Source organism: Anser cygnoides, chromosome 11 (assembly GCF_040182565.1).
Source record: "Anser cygnoides isolate HZ-2024a breed goose chromosome 11, Taihu_goose_T2T_genome, whole genome shotgun sequence".
NCBI classification, from domain to species: Eukaryota; Metazoa; Chordata; class Aves; order Anseriformes; family Anatidae; genus Anser; species Anser cygnoides.
Genome location: NC_089883.1, coordinates 2025945 through 2048449, shown reverse-complemented (window position 1 = coordinate 2048449; position 22505 = coordinate 2025945). Strand labels below are relative to the sequence as shown.

Sequence of the window (22505 nt, the reverse complement as noted above, 5' to 3'; positions counted from 1 at the left end):
CGCTGTATGCTTAAACTGATTTGGTTTAGCTTTAATTTAGGGCAGTCTGCCCAGATTGCTTTCCCTGTTCCTGACAGTCTTGGCAATGCTTTAGCAGAGCCCTGAGAGCATTTCAGCCTCGCCAGCAAAGGGCCCTCACACAAAGCACTTTATTTCTCCCAGAACAAATAAACAAGGAGTAAACATCCCTCCTCACACACACACAGAGCAGGAGTGTGATTCTCTTCTCCTTCTGTGTGATTCATATACCCAAAGCAGGGCTTGAGCTTTATGAAAATGTTATGAAAAGGCAAAGCTGCATTTTTTGCAATAGTGAGCAACCAGAAGACCAAAGAAAACTAAACCCAAAGTTTTTTTTATATGCACAGCTTGCAGGCTTGTTCCAGCTCAGCCGTGTCTGAGGACCACCACACCAATGTGACTGTGCTCTCTAAAACCTAGTGAGATCCCCAGCAGAAGAGACGAGCAGGCAGATATAGTGGTCTGATTTTTATTTATTTGATCCTGAAGAATGCACTTTCTCTGGTTACACATTAAGCTGTCAGGAGGTGAAATCAGCACTTGGGGGTTCTACATGGAGCTTGAGATGTTGTTCCACAAAGCATGGCTATACAAAGCTTCTCCCATAAATCTGCAAGTTGTTTTTCTTATCTAAGTAAGCTATGTATAAATATTAACATATTATTCATAGACAAATAATTCTACGCCATTCCTTGCTGCTGCTGCCTGAAAAAGGATTCTTGATTCAGTTGGGAGTTATGGTCTCCTGTGGGGCCCCAACTGTATTTCAGGTCAAAAGAATTTAAAAAAAAATAAAAAGGCAATGGCACTTCTTAATTAAGTAAACCTCAAAAATGAAAAAGTAAGCAGCCTTTAACTGCTGGTTTTAATGTAGAGGAGCCACCACATAAAAACCACTGGCTAAACTCTATGGTAATTGAAATAAGTGAACTCCCACTGGACTTTGGTGAGGCAGGGCTGAGATCCAAGGCGTTTGTCCTCTGGTGTGTGTGCATTCATGTGTATGTCACCAGCAGCCTCAAGCCCTGCCCAGGTTCAGCACAAACGCTGCAGCAGGCAGGTGGTGTCTGAGCTGTGCAGTTTGAAGCTGGTTGGGGATCTTCCTGTAGCGCGGGGGCTTGGTTCCAGCACACTGGTTTGGGTGGCTTGTGCTACCCAAGTCTCCAGCACAGTAGTGGTGTTTACCTCCTGGAAAAAAAAAATAAAAAAAAATTATTTTTAATTAAAATATTCCTTGAGAATCCCTCTTGTGTGCAACAAGTAGAAGTGTATTCCTCCAGAAAGTGTATTCTGCCCTTAGAGGGTTTGACACGCCGGCAGTTGTGGACAAGAGGCTATTGCAAGTGGAACATGTGAAAACAGGGGCCTATTCATAAAAATAATATAAATATATTGACTTGTTAAAAGCCTTTGCTCAGGATCTTTTTTTAAAGTTCAGCTGGATACAAAATGCCCACTTCAAAAGCCAAAATGAAGACTTTAACAGATGTGCCCTGGCAAAGAAAAGGGTGTAGACACAGCAAGGAATTCAGAAGGGACAGACAGTCGTATATGGGCATAGGAAAAGAATCTCAAACGAAATGCTTGTGGCTGGGAGCTCGAGTTTTCGTGTTACCTGTAGCGAGCCTCTCGGCTTGGGACTTTGGGGCCTGGCCCATGCCTTTCTTTTTTGTGTGCAGCTATTTTACTGGTGCTCTTTGCATCATTTTACACAGACGCCCATCGCTCCTGCAACCAGAGTAGGGAAACGTTTTACAGGGATCAGTTTCCCTAAAACTGAGGACTTGGATCTTATTTGAAGCGACTTTTTTTTTCTTTAAGTAAGAAACTTCAGGTTGCAAGACATGGAGCAGGCCGTTGCTTGCGTGCGTGCAGCCTCTCGGAGGGCCAGCCTGGCAGCAGCTATTTGTATGCAAAGTCTCGGCAGCGCTGAGCGTTTGCAGGTGCTGGCTCCTCGCAGAGCTGGGTGTTGAAAATCCCCCACTCCGTGCTGTCAGGATATCTGCGCGGCCGAGTGGATGTCTATTCTAGTAGACAGTTTTATCGCCGGGTTAATTGGAAGCATATTAATTTGAGGCTGTTAACACGTTTCTAAAGATTAGATCAGGCTTTATCCAAGTGATTGTGGTTTGACTGAGGGCTCAGCCTCAGGAGGCCTCTGTGTCCCTGCCTGCACCTCTCCTCTGTACCACATTGACTGCCATCTCCTGTCCCTTACCAAGCACACGCAAACCAGGCTAAGAATTGTAGAATATCCCGACTTGGAAGGGACCTCCAAGGATCATTGAGTCTGGCTCCTGAGAGTTACCATCCTAGGTGTTTTAAGATTTCAAAGTCAAGCTTTCAATGACCAAGGGAGAACAGGATTAAAATTGCCCATGGAGCCTCTGTACTCCCTGTGTATGTTCCTTAGCACACTGTTTTTACTCTCATGGGCACGTATCTTTTTTTCCAAAGGTCTCCCATCTCATGTACAGTATGTTCCTTGTTTCCTCAGTGGGTACTGAGCTAGTATTTTGTCCTGTCCTCCCTGTTCAGTGTCTGGGCCTTTTATCTTATTTATGGTTCGCTTTCCAGTCTTCTGATGAAACAATTGTCCATGTCTCTGCTGGCTTGCATATGGTAGTAATCTGTTGCCTCTGAGTGCTTCACAGACATCAGGGGGTATTCAGCCAGCAACGTTATTAGACTGTGGTGACAAATGGGGCTAGACCTCCAGAGACAGAAAGCTGAAATATAAAGGTTTTTAACAGCCTGTAGGTTCCTACAGATTGATTTCAGTGGGACTTGGGTCTCTAAACACCGTGGAGGATTTGGACCCTGGCCATTTTCGAAACTGTGCTAGACGTGTGGTTTTTTAAGGAGGTTTGTAGGGACCCCAAGCACCAGGACGTCCCGCTTTACTGGAGCAGAGCTCTCAGCAGCTTCCCGTGCAGCTGTGTGCCCGGCTGCAGACCTACCCCAGGGGAGCAACCAGACCTCCACAGGGGGAGGCACTCTCAATAAACACAAGCAGTTTTGCTTCAACTTGTCCTGTATCACCTGGGAATGCTGTGACAGAGAGGGGTAAACTCGAGTTTCCCAGGAGAACGTTCACCTGCCCTTTCTCTTCTCTGTAATCTCCTGTCACTGTCACCAGGCATCACAAAATGGCTGAGGTTGAAAGGGACCTCTGGAGGTCATCTGGTCCGAAACACTTTTCAAGCAGAGATACCTAGAGAGGGTGCCGAGAACTGTGTTCAGGTGGCAAAGGTCTCTTCCAGTCTGTAAAACGAATAATGTGGGGATCATATAGGCAGTATAACTGGATGCCTTCGGTTCATCTTCAGAGTAGCTCTGCTCGGTGTCCTGGATGGGGTGGGGACCTAGCAGAGGCCAGTCATCACGTAAGGCAGAAGCAGAGAGGACTTAGGGCCTAGGACTGGCCTGTCTGTGGCTCAATGGGGAGATCAACTCCAGGTCAGAAGTGTCTACACAAATAATTGCCAAAAATTAGGAGAGTATATTAAAAGAAAGATTGCCCTGGACATGCTGCTACCTTGTCCTTTTTCCTTAGGCCAGAGGTACCATCACGGTCACAGACAGGATTCCGGCTTAACTAGACCTTTGGTCAGAGGTGGTTGTGTGATTTTTACACTACAGAGCCTCTTGGAACATGCAGCGAATTAACTTGTATGCATTAACTACTATGAATTTTCAACAAAGCAACTTTTTATTAGATTTGTGTATGTGTGTATGTTTTCTCATATGTAGAAGAGAATAATTGCTGCACCCTGAAAGGATTTGTCTGAGCTGGGTCTCACAGAGTTGAAGTTAACTCTGAAGACATTAACTTTGAATGACCTTGCTTTTTTTGTGACTCACCCCAAAAGTTATTTTCCTGTAGGTTTGTTCTGAGTGATTAAGATAGGTTTGCTTGCATATAAATGCTGCTCTACATATATATATATATATGTATTACCTTAACCAAGGAAAGCTCCCACACTTTCCCTTGTTTATGCATATTATGTGTGACATAGATTGAAAGTTAAATGTCATAGCACTTATTTACAATGTATGAATATAACCTAATTTAAAACTCTCTCCTCGTTTTCTCAGCTGCCTGTCTCACCCTTCAGTGCCGCTGCTACTTGCGTAACATGGAACAAATGGAGCTGAGGAGGTCACGGCCCTCCGAGCAGCTCCAGGAAATCCTTATCTGCTGTGAACTTCACAGGTTTGGCCACCTGTTTCTCAGCTGTCCTGGTCAGTGCCATTGTAAAATTTCCTTCCACAAATAGGTAATGCCCACGTAGGAAATCATACTTAATATTTGAGTGAGTGAGAGAGAGATGGGGGCAGTACATTAAAAGCTGGTTCTCGACCACTCCCTGATTTTCAAACTAGCCACAATTACATGTTAAGACAGCCTGGGAGCTGTTTCAGCAGGCACCAGGCTCCCCAAAGAGCCGTCTGTTGGCTGCATGTAGCCAGAGAACAGCATGCTCTGGCCACGCTTCCTCCAGCCTGCCTGTTCCAGCAGGCCCCTGCACAAGGGAGTCGGGGAGGGCGCCGATGGAGCTGGCTTCACGTCTGCCCAAATATCCCTCGTTCCCTTCTCATTGCTTGAAGGATATAAAGGGAATGTAGAGCAAAGCACAGAAGCAATTCTCCAGTCTCAGAAGCTGTTGAAATATTTCTAATGAAGGTACAGATGCATGTGTGTGAGCTTCAGAGGACACTTTGTTTTTCCTGCTAATTTTATGTTGTTCCTGAATCAAAGCCCAATTTTCCTTTGTGAAAGTAAATGCAAAATCCTGTTCTTAGTTATTGATTGATCCTATGAACGAACACGGTATGTGAGGATTATTTTTAGTAAGTGTTAAGGTGCTAGTACATTAGTAAATGACTAAGAAATGTAAGATAGCCATTAAGGGTATGTTCCTTTTTGTCAAGTGGATGAAATATGGAGGGCTGGGTTTTCTCACATTATTGCAGACAATATGGTATCCTTACTTTTCAGTAAGAGCAAACTGCAACAAGTTAAGTCCCTGAACCTGTGCTACATCACAAACACAATCTTTAAAAAGGAAAGTAAAACATATATCAAAAATGAATGGATAGAATTATCCTGCTCAGAGGTGGCTTCCAAGATGTCAGATGTTGTAAACCAGAGAACAGATCCAGACCATGCAAAATTGGGACAGTCCTGCTTTTTCCTGTCTGATAACTTCTCCAATATGATAGTGTCCAAAACTCTCTGAAATAAAGGATGACTGTCTAGGGGTTCAGAAAGTCTTATTTTCATAGAACTGTTCATTCTGACAGATAACCCCAGCAGGCATACAAGTCATTCCTTAAAATGTAACATCCCTAATCTCAAAAATTACTCCTACACCTTGAAACCAACCATCTATTTGTTTTTACTAGTCTTCACAGTGCTGCTGTGGCCTGGAGTTTAGATCAGTGATTTAGCTGCCTACGCCTCATTTGTGATGCTGTAAGCAAAGTGAGACCCAATTTGGTTTAGTGTTTAGTTAATTCTATTCACCCTTTTGCCACTAAATCATTGTACAAGTGTGAGCAAACCACTCGGCTCTTCCTCTCCTTCCCCTTATTCAAATTTACCCTGTTGATCACTTGTGATATGACTGTAATGGACTGAAGATTAGCCCATGAATATGTACAGAAAATTCTGGAAGCCCTGCTGAACTGAGGCCACGGCATGAATTCTGAGTGTAGAGATGAGATCTGAGTATTCCTACAAACCTTCTGGCTGAAAAAAGTATGGAACGGTTGCCATGATTTTCTAGACAGAGTGGCTAGAAAGTGATGGATATGGACCCCAGCAGAAATGTGCACTGAGGTTATCGTGGCATAGTATTGACTAGTCTGAGGCAAGGCCTTCAGGCTTAGTTGTCTTCTGGGCTTCTTTCAGTTGCAAAATGTGCTGGTCTAAGAATTAGGAAACCAGAAAATGATGACTTTACTTATTATGATTCTAGATGTGGTGAATTTTATACCTCTTTAAAAAAAAAAAAGTAAAACAGATATTAAATACTTGGTTCACACGTTCAGGTTATTCCCTACAGTTGTGAGAACTTTTTTCTTTTTTAAATGAAAGCTCAGATTAGTTAATCTCCAGCTACCAGGAACTAGGCCTCTTCTGAAAAACATAAATGCACGGCAAGTCAATGAAACTAGCAACAGTCAGTAATCTGTGCATCCTGCTTTTAAAGCAACTACTGTTAAAAAAAAAAATCTGCATTGTTTTAGAAGTACTGAGGAACTACTTCCTCAAATGATGTTGGGATTGTCTACAGGGGCTCCACATCTCTGTACTTCAGTCATCTCAAAGCAGCCAAAAACTGGGTCAGGGCGATGATCCAAAATTTTAGTGGTGAGCCTCCAAAATTCAAGACACTCAGGGAATGTGTGTTGGGGAATAATATGAGAATTCTGGAAGAAAAAAAAAATAGAGGGAGTATTTAATTTGTACCCAATACTGATATTTCAGAATTTGGTAGTCAGTTTGGAACAAAACACGCTGTTTGTTTTAAATCCCTGTGAAAGCCGAGCCAGTTGCCTTTGAGCTTCAGACGCCGTCTGAACCCATAGGTTTCTAACTTGCCACAAGGCAATCCATACGGTTGGCTGCTTCAAATCCGCAGGCACGGGAAGTTTTTGGATGCCGGCTTTCGAGGAGTCTCCCCACTGGGTTGCACTGGAACCTGGAATATGAGAATGTGGGTTGGCAAGAACCTGTGTGTCTGGGAGCTGCCGAGCAGCCCCGGAGGCTTCCCAAATTCGGCTCCCCGTCATCCCGTCTGGTAGGATGGAGGAAGCTGGGAAGCCTCTCTCAGCTCAAAACCTCAGAATCTGGGAGCCAGCCCCCCTGAAACTTTCACCCCTTTGTTCCTGGGCAGCTGTTGTGGGGAGCTGTGAGGCAGCTGGAGCACAGAAAGATGAACCAGCCTCGACGGAGGCACCTGGTGACTCTGCAGGTGGCCCCAGCCTCCTTGCTTGCTTGCCAGGCTGCTGTGTGCTGCTCAGCACCATTTTGGGGTGATTTATCACAGCACCGGACCACTGAAGAGCTATGGTTTGTATTCGCACGGGCTCCCTTTCAGCATGAGGGGGTGATGCCAGAGACTGGGGAGTGTGACAGCCCAGTCTGCCCAGTTATGGAAAGTGAGGAACTGGAAATTTACCTGGATGTCATCCGGAGTTAGTCAAAACCGAAGCATCTCTACAAAACACCTAGATCTGAACAAACTGCCATTCTCTGACAAAAATGTTCCGTCTGAGAATTTCTGACCAGGTCTGGTGGTAAACATCTCCAGGATGTCATTTGTGCCTGATACAGGGCAAAAATTATTCGGGTACCTGGAGTCCAGGGTGGGAGGATGAGGGAATGGAACAGTAAATTAAAGGGGTTGAAACAGAAACGGCTGATTGTCCAAGCCTGACTGACCGAGTTGTGCTCAGCTATCTGTGTGGAAACACTTTTTTTCTTCACAGAGAAAACAGCCACCTCAGGGGCCACATCCACTGTGCCCTGCCTGAGGGGCCCCTCGCTGAGAGGGGACCCGGTTGTTTGTGTTTATTTTCACTGCCTTCCCCTCGGTGGGATTTCTCCAAGGGGTTATGGCCGTGCTGACCCTCCCTGTCAGCCCACAATCCTGAAGACGATCTCACACCGTGGGGCTGCCTCGAGGGGGGGTCTCCACATTACAGAGAGGCCGAGGGCAGGGGGATCGGCCAGGCAGAACCCCCGGGGGTCTCCCGGTGTAGGGTGAGGGAGTTCCCGAAGGGCTCAGCGGGGGCTCCGCGGAGGGAAGGCCGAGGCCGCTGAGGGGGGCGCCTTCCCCCGGGCGCTGGAGCGGGGCTGAGGGCGAGGAGAGCCCCTGAGGGCCGGGGGCGGGGAGGGGGGGAACCCGCACCGAGCCCGGCGGCGGTGGCGGGGAAAGGGGGAGCGGAGTTCCCGGCGGGCCGGCCGCCTCCCCGCCCTCCCTCGGCGGCGTGAGTGAGCGTGTTTGGGAGGGAAGGAGGGGGTGGAAGCCGGGCCGGGGCGGCCAGCAGGCAATTTGCATGAGAGACAGACTGGGAATGAGCTGGAGTGGGCGCCTCTCCGCGCACACAGAGCGGGGCAGGAGGGGGGGGAGGAGGGAGCTGCCGCCGCCGCCGGGGAGAGGCGGCGAACTCCGGGCAAAGTTTGGTGCCGCGGGCCCCAGGCGCTGAAAGCAGCTCCGGGCCGGGCGGAGCGGGGCCGGGCCGAGCCGGGCCACCGGGGCCGGGCTTTGTGCCGCCGGCGGCCCAGCGGGGCCTGCGCGGCGTGGAGCGGAGCGGAGCAGGGGGCGGCGGGGCGCTGCCGGGCGAGCCAGCATGTCCTCCATCCTGCCGTTCACCCCTCCCATCGTCAAGCGGCTCCTGGGCTGGAAGAAAGGGGAGCAGAACGGGCAGGAGGAGAAATGGTGCGAGAAGGCGGTGAAGAGCCTGGTGAAGAAGCTGAAGAAGACGGGGCAGCTGGACGAGCTGGAGAAGGCGATCACCACGCAGAACATCAACACCAAGTGCATCACCATCCCCAGGTAAAGGGGGGGGGCAGGGCCTGGAGACGGGCACCCGGGGCCTGCGGGGTCCTCCCCCGGGCTCGGGGGTGGCCTGAGAGGGGGTCCCGGGGCCCTGCAGCCCCCCCCCCCCCCGGCGCCGCGTTGGGGCCGGTCCTTCCCCGCGGGCTCGGTCCTGGCTCTATATATAGCGTAAAAGGGGAAAAAAAAACAAAAACCAGGCTGCAGAATTGGATTGCTGTCTAGTAACGAGAGGGGAAGAAAGTGAGAGGGGAATGCAAGGGGGGGAAATACGTCTCCAGCCGAGATTCCAAAAAAAAAAAAAAGTTGGAAGCGCGGTGGATAACAGTTCTGCTTAGTGTGGGTGCTCTCATTGTCAGAAAGTTTCAGCGTGTTCTCTAGTACCGTTACAGTAAGGTCGGTTTTCGATAAATATATCAGGGAAATGGTTTTGGTTGGGTTGCCTGCCGGCTCCCACGTTAGCTGGGCAGGCGCCGCTCCGAAGCGGTGCAGGGGGGGTGCTGCCAGAGCACCTCTTGGATCGGGAGAGCTGAAGGGGATTGTCTGGAGTGAAAAAGCCGTGTGGGGGTGAACGTAACCGAGTCTTTTACTACTACTAATACTGCTTTTGTACTGGCATAAACTTTATTTTTAGCCTCGATTCCGAGATCGGTCCGTAAGGCCGTTATAAATCATAAAGGACGTGTATATAAGTGGCCCATCTACGGAGAATTTTCCAAGTAACTTGCGAATAGCTGGCCGCGAGCGGTGTTTTATTGCTGCACATTTGTCGATTTCTGTGAGCCCGGCCAGATGACTGCGGAGCCTGTTGTTGGTTGTTGTTTTGGGGGGTGCTTTTTTTTTTTTGTGTTGTTTTCAACAAAGGCCAAAGTTCATTCCAAATATTTGAATGCTGCTTAATTGTATGCTTCTGCCTGAGAAAATATCTGTGTGTGTGTGTATTCATGCTTCTCTCTCGCGCAAACAAATGTATGCTTTCTTGGTTGTCAGAATGATTTAATATGCAGTAGCTAATACAAAGCAGCATCTGTTGCATGAAAAAGTAAGCAAGTAGCTTAGAAATGTGGCTGTTTGGAACTCCGAAATTTTTCGTCCAGCAACTGTGGTTCTTTATTTATTTATTTTCAACCGAAAAAAAAAAAAATAAAGTTTCCTGGTCTTTTTGGTGCTGAATGACTGTGGCTAAGATTTTGTCCACTAACACAAATGGACCCCCCTGCCTTTGTTAGGGTTGCTCTGGCCTCTTCTCCTAGTTGAAGCACGGATCAAAACACGTAGAGCTACCACCTGATACAAATGCCTTAAAACCCGTATTTTGAAATTCTTGGCAAGCAGCGTGCTTTCCTCATCGATAGTGCCCTGTTTAAACCACTTCCCTTAAATACCTTTTCAAAAGGAGAAAATGACTTGAGCAGCCCTGCTGGTGGGACCCTGGGCATTGTGTCTTGCTGATGCTGACCTGTTAGGGAGCAGGGTGTGAAGCCTCCTGGTAATGCTCTTACGAGTAACAAGGTGTTGTAGCAAAAGGGGGGGAGGTCTTGATATTTCATGATTCAAAGGAAGCAGAGAGAGAGGTGGAATAGGATGCTTTAACTTAGAAAAATGTAATTGTAAAGCTTGAAAATAAGTAAAAAGACAAGCAGATGTCACGCGTCATAAATATTATCACCTCTGGAGATTGGCCTGGAAGAGCCTACTGTGCAGAAGTGATCGTCTGTTTCTTGTAGACCTTACTCTGTTAAAGGAAACCCATGCAGAAATTAAAAACATTTCACATCCACCTGTAACACTTGTAATTAGCTCCTTTTGTCTTGGTGCTAGTTTTTAAAGGCAATGTCGTGTGTAGGGTTGTTATTGTTTAATGTGCATATTACAAAGATGCAAGTGGCGGTGGTTGGGTTAGTTTGTGCTGGGCCCCCTGCAGCGGCTTACCAAGAGGCTGATACCTAGATACTGGGGGGTGGATTGGAAAGGAGAAACTGCTTGTCTGGAAGTTGGTGGCTGGACTGGAACCGTGGCAAGGCCTTGTGACTTTGTGCTGGGTCTTCTCCTCTGGCCTGTCTTGTTTGTCATAATGTATCTGCGAGTCTGACTGTGGTGTCACTTGAAATCAGCGTTTGCAAGACTGTTCTGGGACGGTTTTAGTATTTACTTTTTAAATAATACTGCATATGTTATTTTACTATTTAGGCAAATAAGTATGTGGGGGGGACAAAAGGGGAAAAAGCATCATTAAGGATTAGATCATGTTGTGCATTGTCTGTAATGCATCAGTAGGCTGGATTACAGTGGAGCTATGCCAGTGATGACTCTGGCCCAGCAGGAGTAGGGTAAGTCCAAAATTAGCTATTGTATCCATGAGACGAAGCAAGTTTCAGATGTAAAAGTGCTCGAGCTTTGCAGGAACATTGCCTGTGGGACCAAGGGCTACAGATGAGCTGGCAGCTTCGCGTTCCTGTAGTGACCAGGTGGAATTGAGTGTAGGTTTAAGAAAGAACAAGAAAAACATACATTATTTTCGTTGTAGGGGTAAGGAATTATAAGGCCGAATTTGTTTCTGCTTTTATTTCGATCTGCTTGGAACTGGAAATACGCATGCTCCGCAGTACACAATCTCCCAGCAGTTTATAAAACAAAGAATGGTTTATTTGCTTGTGTATTTGTTCAGCATGTGTTACTTTTCCAAGCACTCCATTTGTAAGATGGCAGACACCTCAGGGCCCAGGTTTCTGTTGGAAGGGCCTGCGGCAGACAGCAAAAGCCTGGAGAGACCTTCAAGGATTTCAGCACTGCACCGATGCTGGCAGGAATCTTCTTGTGTTGGTTTTTTTTTTCTGCTGGAGTGGGAAATCGTTTCCACCTGAAAAACCTGCCAGTCTCAGACCACCTGGTTGTTCCTCGTGCTGCCGTTCTCAGTGTTGGATGGAGTGGCTCATTTAGAGTCCTCTCCTCCCTTCCTCCCCCTGCAGCCACCGAAATCTGTCCTGCTCCACAAGCGAGCCGCCTCTAAACCAGGGTGCACTGAGCTCTGGCGCTAGGAGCTGACCTAGTGAGCTGTGGCTGCGTGGCAGCAAGATATTTTGTCATACTGTATCGGGCGATAAAGTTGAAAACACGCGTTCTTTTGCAAATTAAAATAAATCCTTTGTGGTAGTTGCGTTGATCTTGAAAGCCCAGCTCTCAGAGTGGGCATTTTTATCACCCTCTGGACCAGCAGGGGATTGAGTTCCCTTAGCGTGTGCCCCAGCACCGCCACGTGTGCGAGTTTACGGCCTCTCTGCTTTGCTCTGCAAACGAGCTCGGATCTACTCCAGCTGCTATCAGGTTGTTTGAATTTTTGGTGGGGCTGTTTGCTTCCGAGACCAAAGAGTGTGGTGGGCACGGAACCCGGTGGTAGCAAAGCCAACCACATGCCTGCAGAGCTTGGAAGCATCCCTGCGGGCTTCATCCCTGGGAGGAGAGCAGTAAGTTCACGATGCTCTTCTTGACCTGAAGAGAGGCCACGCTGTGCACCTGGCAAACCATTAGCATTTTGCCCTAGAAACAGCGCGTTAGGCTGAGTTTATCTTCTAAATAGGGGTCGGAACTGTAGAAGTCAGGAACATGTGGCAAGCACTTAGTAATTTCTGAAAGCACATACAGTCTGACTGGTACGGCAGGAGGTGGCAAAGGCTTTGTTTGGAGAGCCCTAGTGGTGCTGCACGTTAAGACACAAACCTTATGACATTCTGTAGTATATTTTCATATGCCTATTTTTCTTTTAAACCTATTACTGTTTTGCTTTTTTTTTTTTTTTAAATATCACCAGGGGGTTTAGGGGAGCCAGGAGTCTTGTGCGTAAGAAATACCTTCTTTTAAGTGGTGTTTTTTTTAATTTAGAAAGTAGTTTTGAAGAGAGGTGGGTGTTATTTCTTGTGGAACTCATCTGATAAGGATAGAACGTACCAGCTGAAATGGAAACACGGCACATTTGCTTTTTAAAAGAAGCTGAACAAAGTGTTCCTTATGTGATTTGCATGTCGGTGGGGAAAACCAGGAATAATAAATAAGTGATTTTAAGAAGGTCTTGGGTGTGAGCAAAGCTTCTGTTATGGTGATAGCTGACCGCACAACGTTTACGAGAGTTGACCGTGGTCTTAGGGCTGCCTTGATACCAGGAAAATAGGAAAACTACAAATACAGCAAGTGGCAGAGGCAGCCTTCAAGACCCTGAAGTACGTTTTCCTTTTGAGCCTGGTGTCCATCTAGCTTCCGTACCATGCAAAAGGCTGCTCAGTTCTGTGTGTCCCCACATAAATTCATATTTTTAATGCCAGTTTAAGCCATCTGTTTTTTACTTTGGCCTGTCGCTGTATGTGGGGAGCTTTGCTGTTGCAGCAATTTGTTTCAGAGCGTGCTCAAGATGAGCTTGGCGTTACAGCGGCGTGCTGGAGCGGCCCAGTTCCCGCAGGCAGACACGGCCCGTCGTGCTCAGCTCCCTGCTGCAGGTAATTTTACCGCTACCGAGCTGCGTGCTAACCTGTGCGCTGACCTAGCTTTCTGGGCGGGTTTTTACAGCCCTGTCCTAAACTTTGTGCTGCCACGGGCGTGCTGCTGGCAGCACCCACGTGAGCGGGTTTGGCTGGGGCGGCGGTAGCGGCTTTGCAGGTTGTTTGTGACCAGCGTCTGCGGCGTCCGTGTGACTTCGCAGGTCGGTCTAAAGGTGAAAATACGGGAAGTGCACGGACGCACGCGGCCTTTAGTCGGTGTACTTTCTGCCTGCGGTCACTCATGCCCTTCAGTGCCCTTCTCCTCTGCCTCCTGGTCATCTCGCCAGAGGGCCAAGCCCCACGGCCGGGGGCTTCTCCCCACGGCCCCTCCAGCTTCTCCCTGCCCTTGCATCAGTCACTGCCTCTGGTGTTAGCCTGAGGAATAGCACGTGTAGTTGACTTCTGGTTCACACTATGCCATTTTAAAAAACAAAGTGCTGCATTAATGTTAAAAAACAAAGTGCTGAAGCAATGATGTTGATACAACCAGTTTGTGCCTCCACATTCAGTCGTGTTGGCCGAGGCGAAGGAACTGGGGAAAGGAGGTCAGGGAGAAAGCATCGCAGCCCCCTAGCTCAGAGCAGCCGCTGCTGGAATAGCACATCCGACCCAGCCCTCGGTAAGGCATCTTCTCAAGATGTAACCTCTTGGTCAGCTGGCAATGCTGTTCAAAACCTTGTCAATACGTGGGTTTTGTGTGTGTGCTTTTTTTTCCCTGAGAAGTATAGGCCAGCCAGTATTTTGCAGTAAAACCAGTGCTAAAACTCCTCTCGACTCGAAAGCCCACAGGGCAAGGGTTGTATAGAACACTGACGGGCTAATGGGGAAAAAATCGTATTTTACCATTTCTTGAGATGTTTTCAAATATTCATACCTCTGCTTTTTTTCTTCTCCCCTTTCTCGAGAGACTAAATATTTAAAATAGCTTCTGAAAGGACTCATAAGATTCTCATTATATTGTGTAGTAAGTGTTGAATCTTTGTGAAATAAAATGTTTAAAATGGTTGCTTAACTTTTATAGTATTAGGAAAAGACCCTGAACATTGCAGTCATTTAAATATAATGAGAAATAAATGCAAAAAATTGATGAAATCAAGAAATGCACAGTGTACAGGATTATCACATCAGGGATCCAATTAAAATGAGCTCTTCTAATAAATATTGGTTTAATAATGTAAACTTGTGATCGCTTTATTATTGCAACAAAAATAAAATTAACAAGATTTAATGGACTGAGCAGCCATTAATTTTCACTTGTTAATTTATTAGGAGCTTCTAACACTGTTAGATGCACAATAATGCTATTATCCTGCATGAACTACTTTCTGAAATAAATAGGGCCAAACGGTGCTTGAATTAAATTGAAATCAGATTTTATTCCCAAATTATCTTTTTGTTTTTTTTATTATTATTGTTGTTGTTGTTTCTAGCTTTTCTCTGTTGAGTGCAATTAAATTTTCAGGGATGGGATGCAGCACTCTCTTCCAGTAAGGCTTATGAATAGTCCTAATTAACTTTTGTCCTTGTCTGCCTTGATGTGCTGTGCAAAAGGCTTTTTCCAGTCCAAAGCTGATTGCGCTGATTGGCAGCGAGGAGAGCAGACGGGAGCGGGGGGAATAAAGCCAGGGCAGAGGTTCTTGTCCAGACACTCCGGTCCTAGCGGGCTGACTCCACCGAGCTTAGCAAATGTTTGCTAATTGCGTTTGGTTACGTGCGCCTCCAGTCCAAGGAGAGCCGAGGAAGTTGTTAATAACTGGGCTCTCGTGCTTGGCACTGGTAGCACAACTTTCTGCGCAGCGGAAGGGACGGTAACGTGTCGCTTGTTGCAGCTGATGCTGCTTTTAAAGGCGTTCTGAAGCCCTGTGGGCCTGATCCTCATCTGCTCGCGGGTCTCTTTGCCATCGCTGCCAGCCCGGCAGGACTGCCCTGAGGCAGGCGGGGCAGCTGGGCTGGGGCTCCTAGAAGCAGAAGGAAAGGGCAGAGCTCGCTCTTTTGGCCCTAAAGGCTTGGTCTGGAGAAGCACAGACCGTGAGCATGAAAAAACTACTTACATCTGATAGTAGGAGCCTTTTAACAGCAACAACAAAGTAACCCTTGTCTTCAGAAGAGCTCAGCCAGGTAAGAAATCCCAGCACCCTGCTTCCTAGAGAATCGGACAGGAATTGTGTGAGCTCAGAATACAAAATCTTCATCGTCAACTACAAAGATGGGTAAACCATGGATGTTGTAGGTGCACTGCCTTGGGTGTCCACACCTGCTCAGTTAGAGACGAGGCAGGTTTCTGTGCCCTGCATGGCTCTGCGTAGCACAGACAGACTTAGGCTATTCAAAGCGAGCAGGTCAGGATATCAGCATGCCCTAGGAGTTGCTCGGAGCATCGAACCAACCTTCCTTTCTCTACGGTGGAGGTCTCCCCGTGCGCTCAGCGTGAGCAGTAACCGCTGACGCTGGCCTCGCTTGCATCCCCAACACGCTTCTGCAGAGGCAGATGTCAGTGGGTAGGAGCAGCACTGCGGAAAGGACACCAGGAAGCGTGGGGAGCAAACGGTGGCTGTTCCTTCTGGGTTTGCCTTTGCCAAGTTTTCTGCTTGTGTTCAGAGTCACGCTGTTCCACGAGGAGTCGGTTTGATTGCATGTTTTAATTACTAGGAGCTGCTGTTGATGTGGGAGAGATGAAGAAATAACAAAACTAATTGGCGAGCCTCATGAGAAGGCGTACTTAAAAATAACAATGCAGTAAAATTTACCTGCTAGCAACGTTACCTGTGAAGTCTAGGAAAGGCGAATAGCTGATACCGATAACTTGTCACTAAAACTACCTGCACAGCCCACTTGCTGTTCAGCACGGAGGTTGTGCAGACAAACAAGTTGCCCGTTTCAGTGTGGTGTGGTGGGACTGGGGTCTGTGTGTGCCTGACCCCATGGCCAGCAGCAGCGGCTTGTGGATCCCCAGAGGAACGTACATCAGCTAACAGAAGGTGAGTCTGTGCATCCTGGAGAGAAAACTGCAGGCAACAAGGTGTCAGGAGAGGCAGTCTGCCTGGAGCCCTCACCTCTTCCAGGGTCCTCAGGAAGGAAGGACCTCGGGGTCAAGGTATTTTTTGGACCATCCTTAGCGCACTTCATAATTTGTTGTTATCAAATCTGGAAACTTCAGTAAACCTTTGCTTGCAAATTGTGTTATAGAAGAGGTTGGAGATTGTCTTGGAATTGGTGATGTTCGTTACCAAAACACAATCCTTCCAGAAAAGAAACTCAAACCAGAAATTTCTTACTTTGTGGTGAGGTTGCAGCCAGCCATAGTTGAGTGATGGATGCTGATACTGACTCTTTTCAAACAATAAAAGAGGAAAAACTTCGTCCTTCCTGTTCCAGTTGCTTTAACATAAAAGAAGAAATTCATTGGCTCTGATTCCCTTCACAGACGTAAGACAGTTAGCATTCCCCAAAATACTGGGCACAGCGGAGGACATCTGTGGCAGGAGGTTGCATCTTTGTTTCTGTGCCGACTGTGCAACTGTTGTTAGGGCTTTATCTACTCAATTTGGAGAACACTTCTTCCAAAATGTCCTTCCCTAACTGGATGGTAAGTGTTGCTGTGTGGGAAGACAAAGACCCAACTACAAGCACCTTTAATTTTGTTGTACACAGAAAGAGCAGATGTGGTTTTTTTTCATAGAGATACAAAGTCTGTGGTTTCTACACATGTGGAACTGTTCAGAAACGTCCTTTTCTTCACGTTATTTGTTGAACAAATTGTTGTTCCCCTTGAGTCAGGTGCATAGCCAATTTGTAGCACGCGTGTAAAAGTATCTGAAAAATTATATCAGCGTTTAAAAAACACACTTTGCCTAAAAGAAAAGCTGACAAGCAGCTGGAGCTGGGTCTTTTCCCACTCTTTTTGCATTTGTGTAATTACACGGACTGCAGTAAATTTCCTTGATTTACATGCAACTGAAAGGAGAGTCAGGCCAGCCCGAGAAGGCGGTGAACTGAAAATGGAGGAGAGAGGTGTCTGCAGGTTGAGTACTATCACGGCTCTTTCAAATTCAGGGCTCTTGGGGCTTCTGGGGGCTCTCCTTCGCGGGACCGGAGCCTGCCCAGCAGACCCCGCGCGGCTGCAGCGTGTCCCGGCCCTGGGCTGGGGCGCCTGCAGGACGCCAGGCAGGGCTGAGCTGCAAGTTTGGTGAAAACGAGCCTGGTCTGCGAAGCGTTTTGTTCCTGGAGGAGCGCTCGCTCTCATTTCATTGAGGGTTTTCTGATGGGCGCTAGCGTGGCTTGGCAGAGGGCCTCCGCGTTTCGTAGCTGCGATACCCCTGGCAGCGGGGCTGCCCTTGGCAGCGGCTCCCGGGCCTGTGCACAAGGCATTTGGCTGTTCTCACCGTGGTTTGTTGTTTTTGTTGTTGTTTGCTTTGTTTTTTTTTCTCCTTTTTGCTGTTTGGCCAGCTTGCATGCCGATGGTGAAAGCGTTACAACGTGCTTCTCCTTGAGCACCCCGCCACCTCCCCGCTCACAGCCTGCAAACAGAGCAAAGAGCCGGGCTGTGCGCTCAGCAAAGCCCCCCAGCAGTCCCGGCCTCGAACTCAGAAGCTAATAACATCGATCCTTTCTTTCTTCCCCCGTGGCCAGCTTGTTGGAGGCGAGGTCTAGAACAGTTCCTGATGTTGGCCTGGAACCTGAAAGCTGAGCTTGGGTGAGCTCTGGAGACCCGAGGATAATTATCTGGTACGAGTTTCAGAGGCTGGGCACGGTGACACTTGCATCCCGTTGGGGTAATCTTGCCCCGTACCTGCTTCTTGGGCCTGCATTTACTGGACTTACTGACCAAGTGCTTCACATGAGTCAAATCTGTCTTTAGATTTCCTCAGGTTTGCTTAAACTCGCTTTTTTGCCTGCTTAATGTTGTTTTATTTTCAAAATCCTTTCCTTTTTGTCTTTTTTTAATGAGCAGCGGAGTCTTTGCAGAAGATTGCTGTTAGCACAATGGAAAGTGGAATCAGGCTGACTGGAAACCGCTGCATTAGAGACGAGCTTTAGAAAATAACTAAATGTGAATTAAAAAAAAAAAAAAGATAATCGCTATCTGATTATCAAAGCTAATGTTACTGTTTGGCTGATTTCTGTCGCCAGTAGAAGTCTGCTGGCATTCTGCAGACTGTTTTGAGCTTTGCTCTGATTTTCATGCCATAAATAACTTGTGTGTAGGTAGGCAGCTGATCACTGAAGCTTTTTCCCAAATGTAGTTTTGTTTGTTTGGTAGAACTCTAGGCTGAGGGTTCGAGTATCGGGCTGCAATTGCATCTTTGCTTTTTCCAGCCATAAATGAATTCAGATAGGTTTTCAGTTGTGGATTGCTGCCTAATGGATGTACGTTATTTTCAGTCTTCCCCAACCACATCAGGTTTTGTTCCTTACCACCGTGTACCATTGAGCAAAATATTTAACCTACTTGTACCTCCCTCTTCACTACCTAGAAAATACAGCACTTACCTCACAAGGATGTCAGAGAATTTAAAAACGGTTGTGAAAAGCTCTTCAAGTCTTGAGAGGGAGTTGCAGAGCTCAGTGCCTCGCTCTTTTAAAAAGCTTTCTGTTGCTGCTCAGCATCTCTTTCATACTAAGAAAGCAGTTTTAATTTTCGTTGGAAACTTTCCTTGAAAATATGTAGGTGCTACGTCAGTGAGAATATTCGAATTCCATGGATGTTTCGTGGTCAACCTTCTCTGGCGTTGCATAATGGTTATCTATTCATCTCGGCGTGGTACCTCCCGTACACACGGAATATTTTGACTGGTTGATACACATCATGCCACAGTGGTCTGCTACCAAGCTTAAGCTTCAAGTCTGTTAGCACAAGGCCGGGGGAAACGCTATACATGTAGCCTCCTGTTTTCGTTTAAGCAGTATTGTATAACCATATGTGGATATAATGCCATCCAAATACAAAACGTTAAATGAAATAAATGTGTTCGTCGAGTGATTGCGCTGTCGCTAGCAGACTTTTACGGCCGTGACCCACAGCAGCACGTGTTGGAAAAGCTAAACGCTTGCGTACCTATAGCTGGGCTCTTTTACCCAGCTTTTTGGCAGCCGCTGAGTGCTGGGCAATTGTGAGCATCTATTTGCTGTAAAACTCCTTTGCATCTGAAGACTTCTGGTGAGTTGTTCTGAAAGAGATGACTGAAAACTAATAGCTGGCCATCTGGCTGGAAACAACATTATTAATTAAGCTTTCTCTTTTTCTTTTAAATCATTTACAAGTTTGAAATAAATACTCTTTTCAAAGGTATTGAAGCAAGATGAATTTGAATTCTTGCTGTGGGGCGCAGTGTATTTAATGTATCTCTTCACCAAAGTTAAGGATCAAGAAGTAATGCGTGAGATCACGGTTATTTAGATTTCTGAAGAGCAAAACAACCCCTGCATTAGTCCTTGTGTGTTTTAAACAGTTACTTTATATGAAAGACAACAATCAAGCTCCAATGCTGTCTGCTACTCCCATTTAAAGGTAAAAAAATCTTTACTATGCAGTATCCATCAAGTCCTTTTAAGCACCTTTTTCATTACGGTCTTTCAGCAGCCTGTTGAAGGGACCGTGCGCTCCTGAAGGGCGTTCGTGACCTCTTATTTCATAACGCAGATCTCAAAGCCCTTTACAGCAGAACAGTTTTGGTCCCCTTCTGCAGATGGGGATAATGAAGTCCCGAGAACTTGACTGAGGTGCATGGGGCAGAGGTAAAGCAACATTTAGGGTGCAGGCATCCTAGGGCCTGCTGCAGCGCTCCGTGTAGAAGGTTGGGGTGACGTTACTGTCCAGAGGGCACCTTCCCATGCTCTGGATGGAAGCAGGAGTCAGTTTGAAAGCTGCACTTCCTGAGTCATACCGATAATTCCCAACATATTCATGGCATCCATAATTATATTCGTAAAGCTCATTTAAATACAGGAAGAGGCCGCTAGCATATTGTCTTTATCCAGGCTGTTTTCTGATGCTTCTGGAGAAGAGGCCATGGTGTCGGGATCCCCCTGTGTCTGGACGATGTGTTTTCATTCTGTGGCTAAGCAGGCACGGTCCTCGCAAGACCTTCTGCTGCGGTGGCATTCGGGAAAGGTGTGTCCCATGAACACAAAGGCGTTTGTGGCCTCGTAGATGTTTGTTTCTGCTGACCATGACCTTTTGCAAACGTCATTGCTGAGATGATTTTTTTTTTTTAAAAAAAAGGACTCTGTAGAGCCGTGTGTTTTTGTGTACAGCCGTGTGGCTGCATAACCTACATGAAGAAGGGCTGAAAAGTGCTGAGGACCTCTGTGGATACTTGAAAGATGACACGTCATTTAGTATTCGATTTACTTGAATCTTTTCCAGGCTTGGGATGAGTATATCTCTTTACTGTCGTGATTGGTACCTTCAGGGTCCCTTGCGATTCTTATTGATATGTCTGAAGGCCAGAAGAGTAAACTTCAATTCAAACCTGCCTGTAAGTACTGCAGTTCTCCAGATATCCTGGGGATACCAGGAGAGCAGTATAGCTGTGTAGGTACACGGGATGGGGTACAGCCACTAAAAGAGAACCTTTAAATAGTGCTCTGGCTTAGAAGAATAGTTTCATGTAAACATCCCCTCGGTTTCCCCTTTAGTTCTCCATTTGCTGATGGTGCCTGTGCTGTAAAATCGGAGTGCCAGGTACAGCTGAACACACGCAAGCGAGTGGAGGCCTTGGAAATGATGGCTTGAAATTGAGTTTTGTAAGCCACTGCTTTGCATGCCAGGCTCTACTGGTTTGAAAGCCCTGTTGAGATAGCTGCTTCTAAACAGGAATAAAAATAGACATTTGAGTGTTCTGATTTTAGAAAAAAAGCATTTATTGGATTATGATTGGCTGATGACTTTGAAGCTGGAGACAGTTTTATATTACAGAGCTTCTCACTCTGCTTATTCTCTCAGTTCCCGTTCTTTCCCCCCTCCTTTTTTTTTTTCTCTTTTCTTGCTTTCTATTTTTAGGATGGCATTTCAGAGTTTCTGCTACTGGCAGGCCAGCTATTCCAGAAGAAAAAGAAAGAAAGGTGGGAGGTAGAGCTAATGAGCACTAATAATCTGTTATTAATTTGGTTTTTGAGTACTTAGGTTGAAAGTTTGTATGTTTCCAATTTATCTGATAGTGGATGAAAGCTCTGCTTGCACTCGAAGCCATCGATTCACGTGTTCTGACAGTCCCTTTGCACTGCGGTGGAAGAGAGGAGAAGTGGGAAGTTCGGAGCTTCAGTTCTTTGTGTCCAGCAGAACTAGCTCCAGGTAGAAAATGGGATTTTAGTTGGCCTGCTTGTGGAGGAAGAAAAGAAGAACGCGTTGGGACTTAATGGAAAAAAATCATAGTAGTCTATTAACATTTGAACAAAAGGTGAATAACCCCTGTTTAGTATATACGTGTGCCTGTATGAATAAACTCATGGGATAGTGCTTCTCCACTCAGCTCTAACGCTGGTCAGGGACCCCAGTCGCTCCATGGGTGCGATGAGTGCCTTTAGGACTTAGGTTTTCTTGCGGGCTTGGTTTGCTTTTCTTCGTGTGTTTAGGGGCTGCGGGGTTTTTAGGTTAAATACTGTTTTTCTTCCTGTGCTGTCGAAGTTTTAAACAACAGGGAGGGATGGCTGCTTGGAGGGCAGGATGAACAAAAGCGTTCTTTGTTACAAAAGCAAACAGTGCTAGTTAGCGTGGCAATGCGTAAAACAATCCAGGCATAGGTGTTCTTGTTTCTGAAGTCCCAGCAGGATTTAATTCTTGTTATTAGTCCAGTAAGTCATTTTTTCATCTCTGTGACTTATGGGCTGTCCCTTTTGTATGCGTACAGCAGCTCTGAGTTTACATCAATATGAGGGAATAGTTGGGGAAGCATAAAGAACTTTGTCACACTTTTGCTTTAGAATCACATTGTGATTTTACAAATCACGTTGTATTTCATCCCTAATTGTGGTTTGCAGCACTTGAAACTATGAAGAATATTTTTCTAGATTCATTCGAGGGTTGATCGTTGCTAAAAGCTGGTCCAGCGTAGCTGCGTATGTAATGTATTGCTACATGTTAAATCACTGAAGAATTATTTTTAGAAGAGCAGGATTATTTCAAAACGCAGGCCATAAGTTTTCTAACAGTGATTCAGTAATTTAGTCCTGTCAGTCAGAGATTGCACCTCCCATTGACTTGAATCCAATGCGAGCTTGCAGGATATATATATATATATAGTTATTTATATATGTATTTTATTATTATTATTATTTTTACAGTAAGTAAAGTTTCTCAAAGGTACTTCTCCTCCTCAGAACAGCACAAACGTCTCTTGTTTTGTAAAAGCTGATATGTGTAGCCTGTTTTGCTGGCTATCACGGG

At 46.5% G+C, this 22505-nt stretch overlaps 1 protein-coding gene across 1 annotated transcript in view; it reads left to right on the top strand.

The window, feature by feature from the left end:
• The first annotated feature begins 7966 nt into the window (after positions 1–7966).
• Positions 7967–22505, top strand: part of SMAD3 (SMAD family member 3) — a 75563-nt gene continuing 61024 nt past the window's right edge. Inside the window, exon 1 of the mRNA XM_013193229.3 lies at positions 7967–8591. Coding sequence (XP_013048683.1) covers positions 8386–8591 — 206 coding nt within the window. The 5' untranslated portion in view covers positions 7967–8385. The remainder of the gene's footprint in view (positions 8592–22505) is intronic.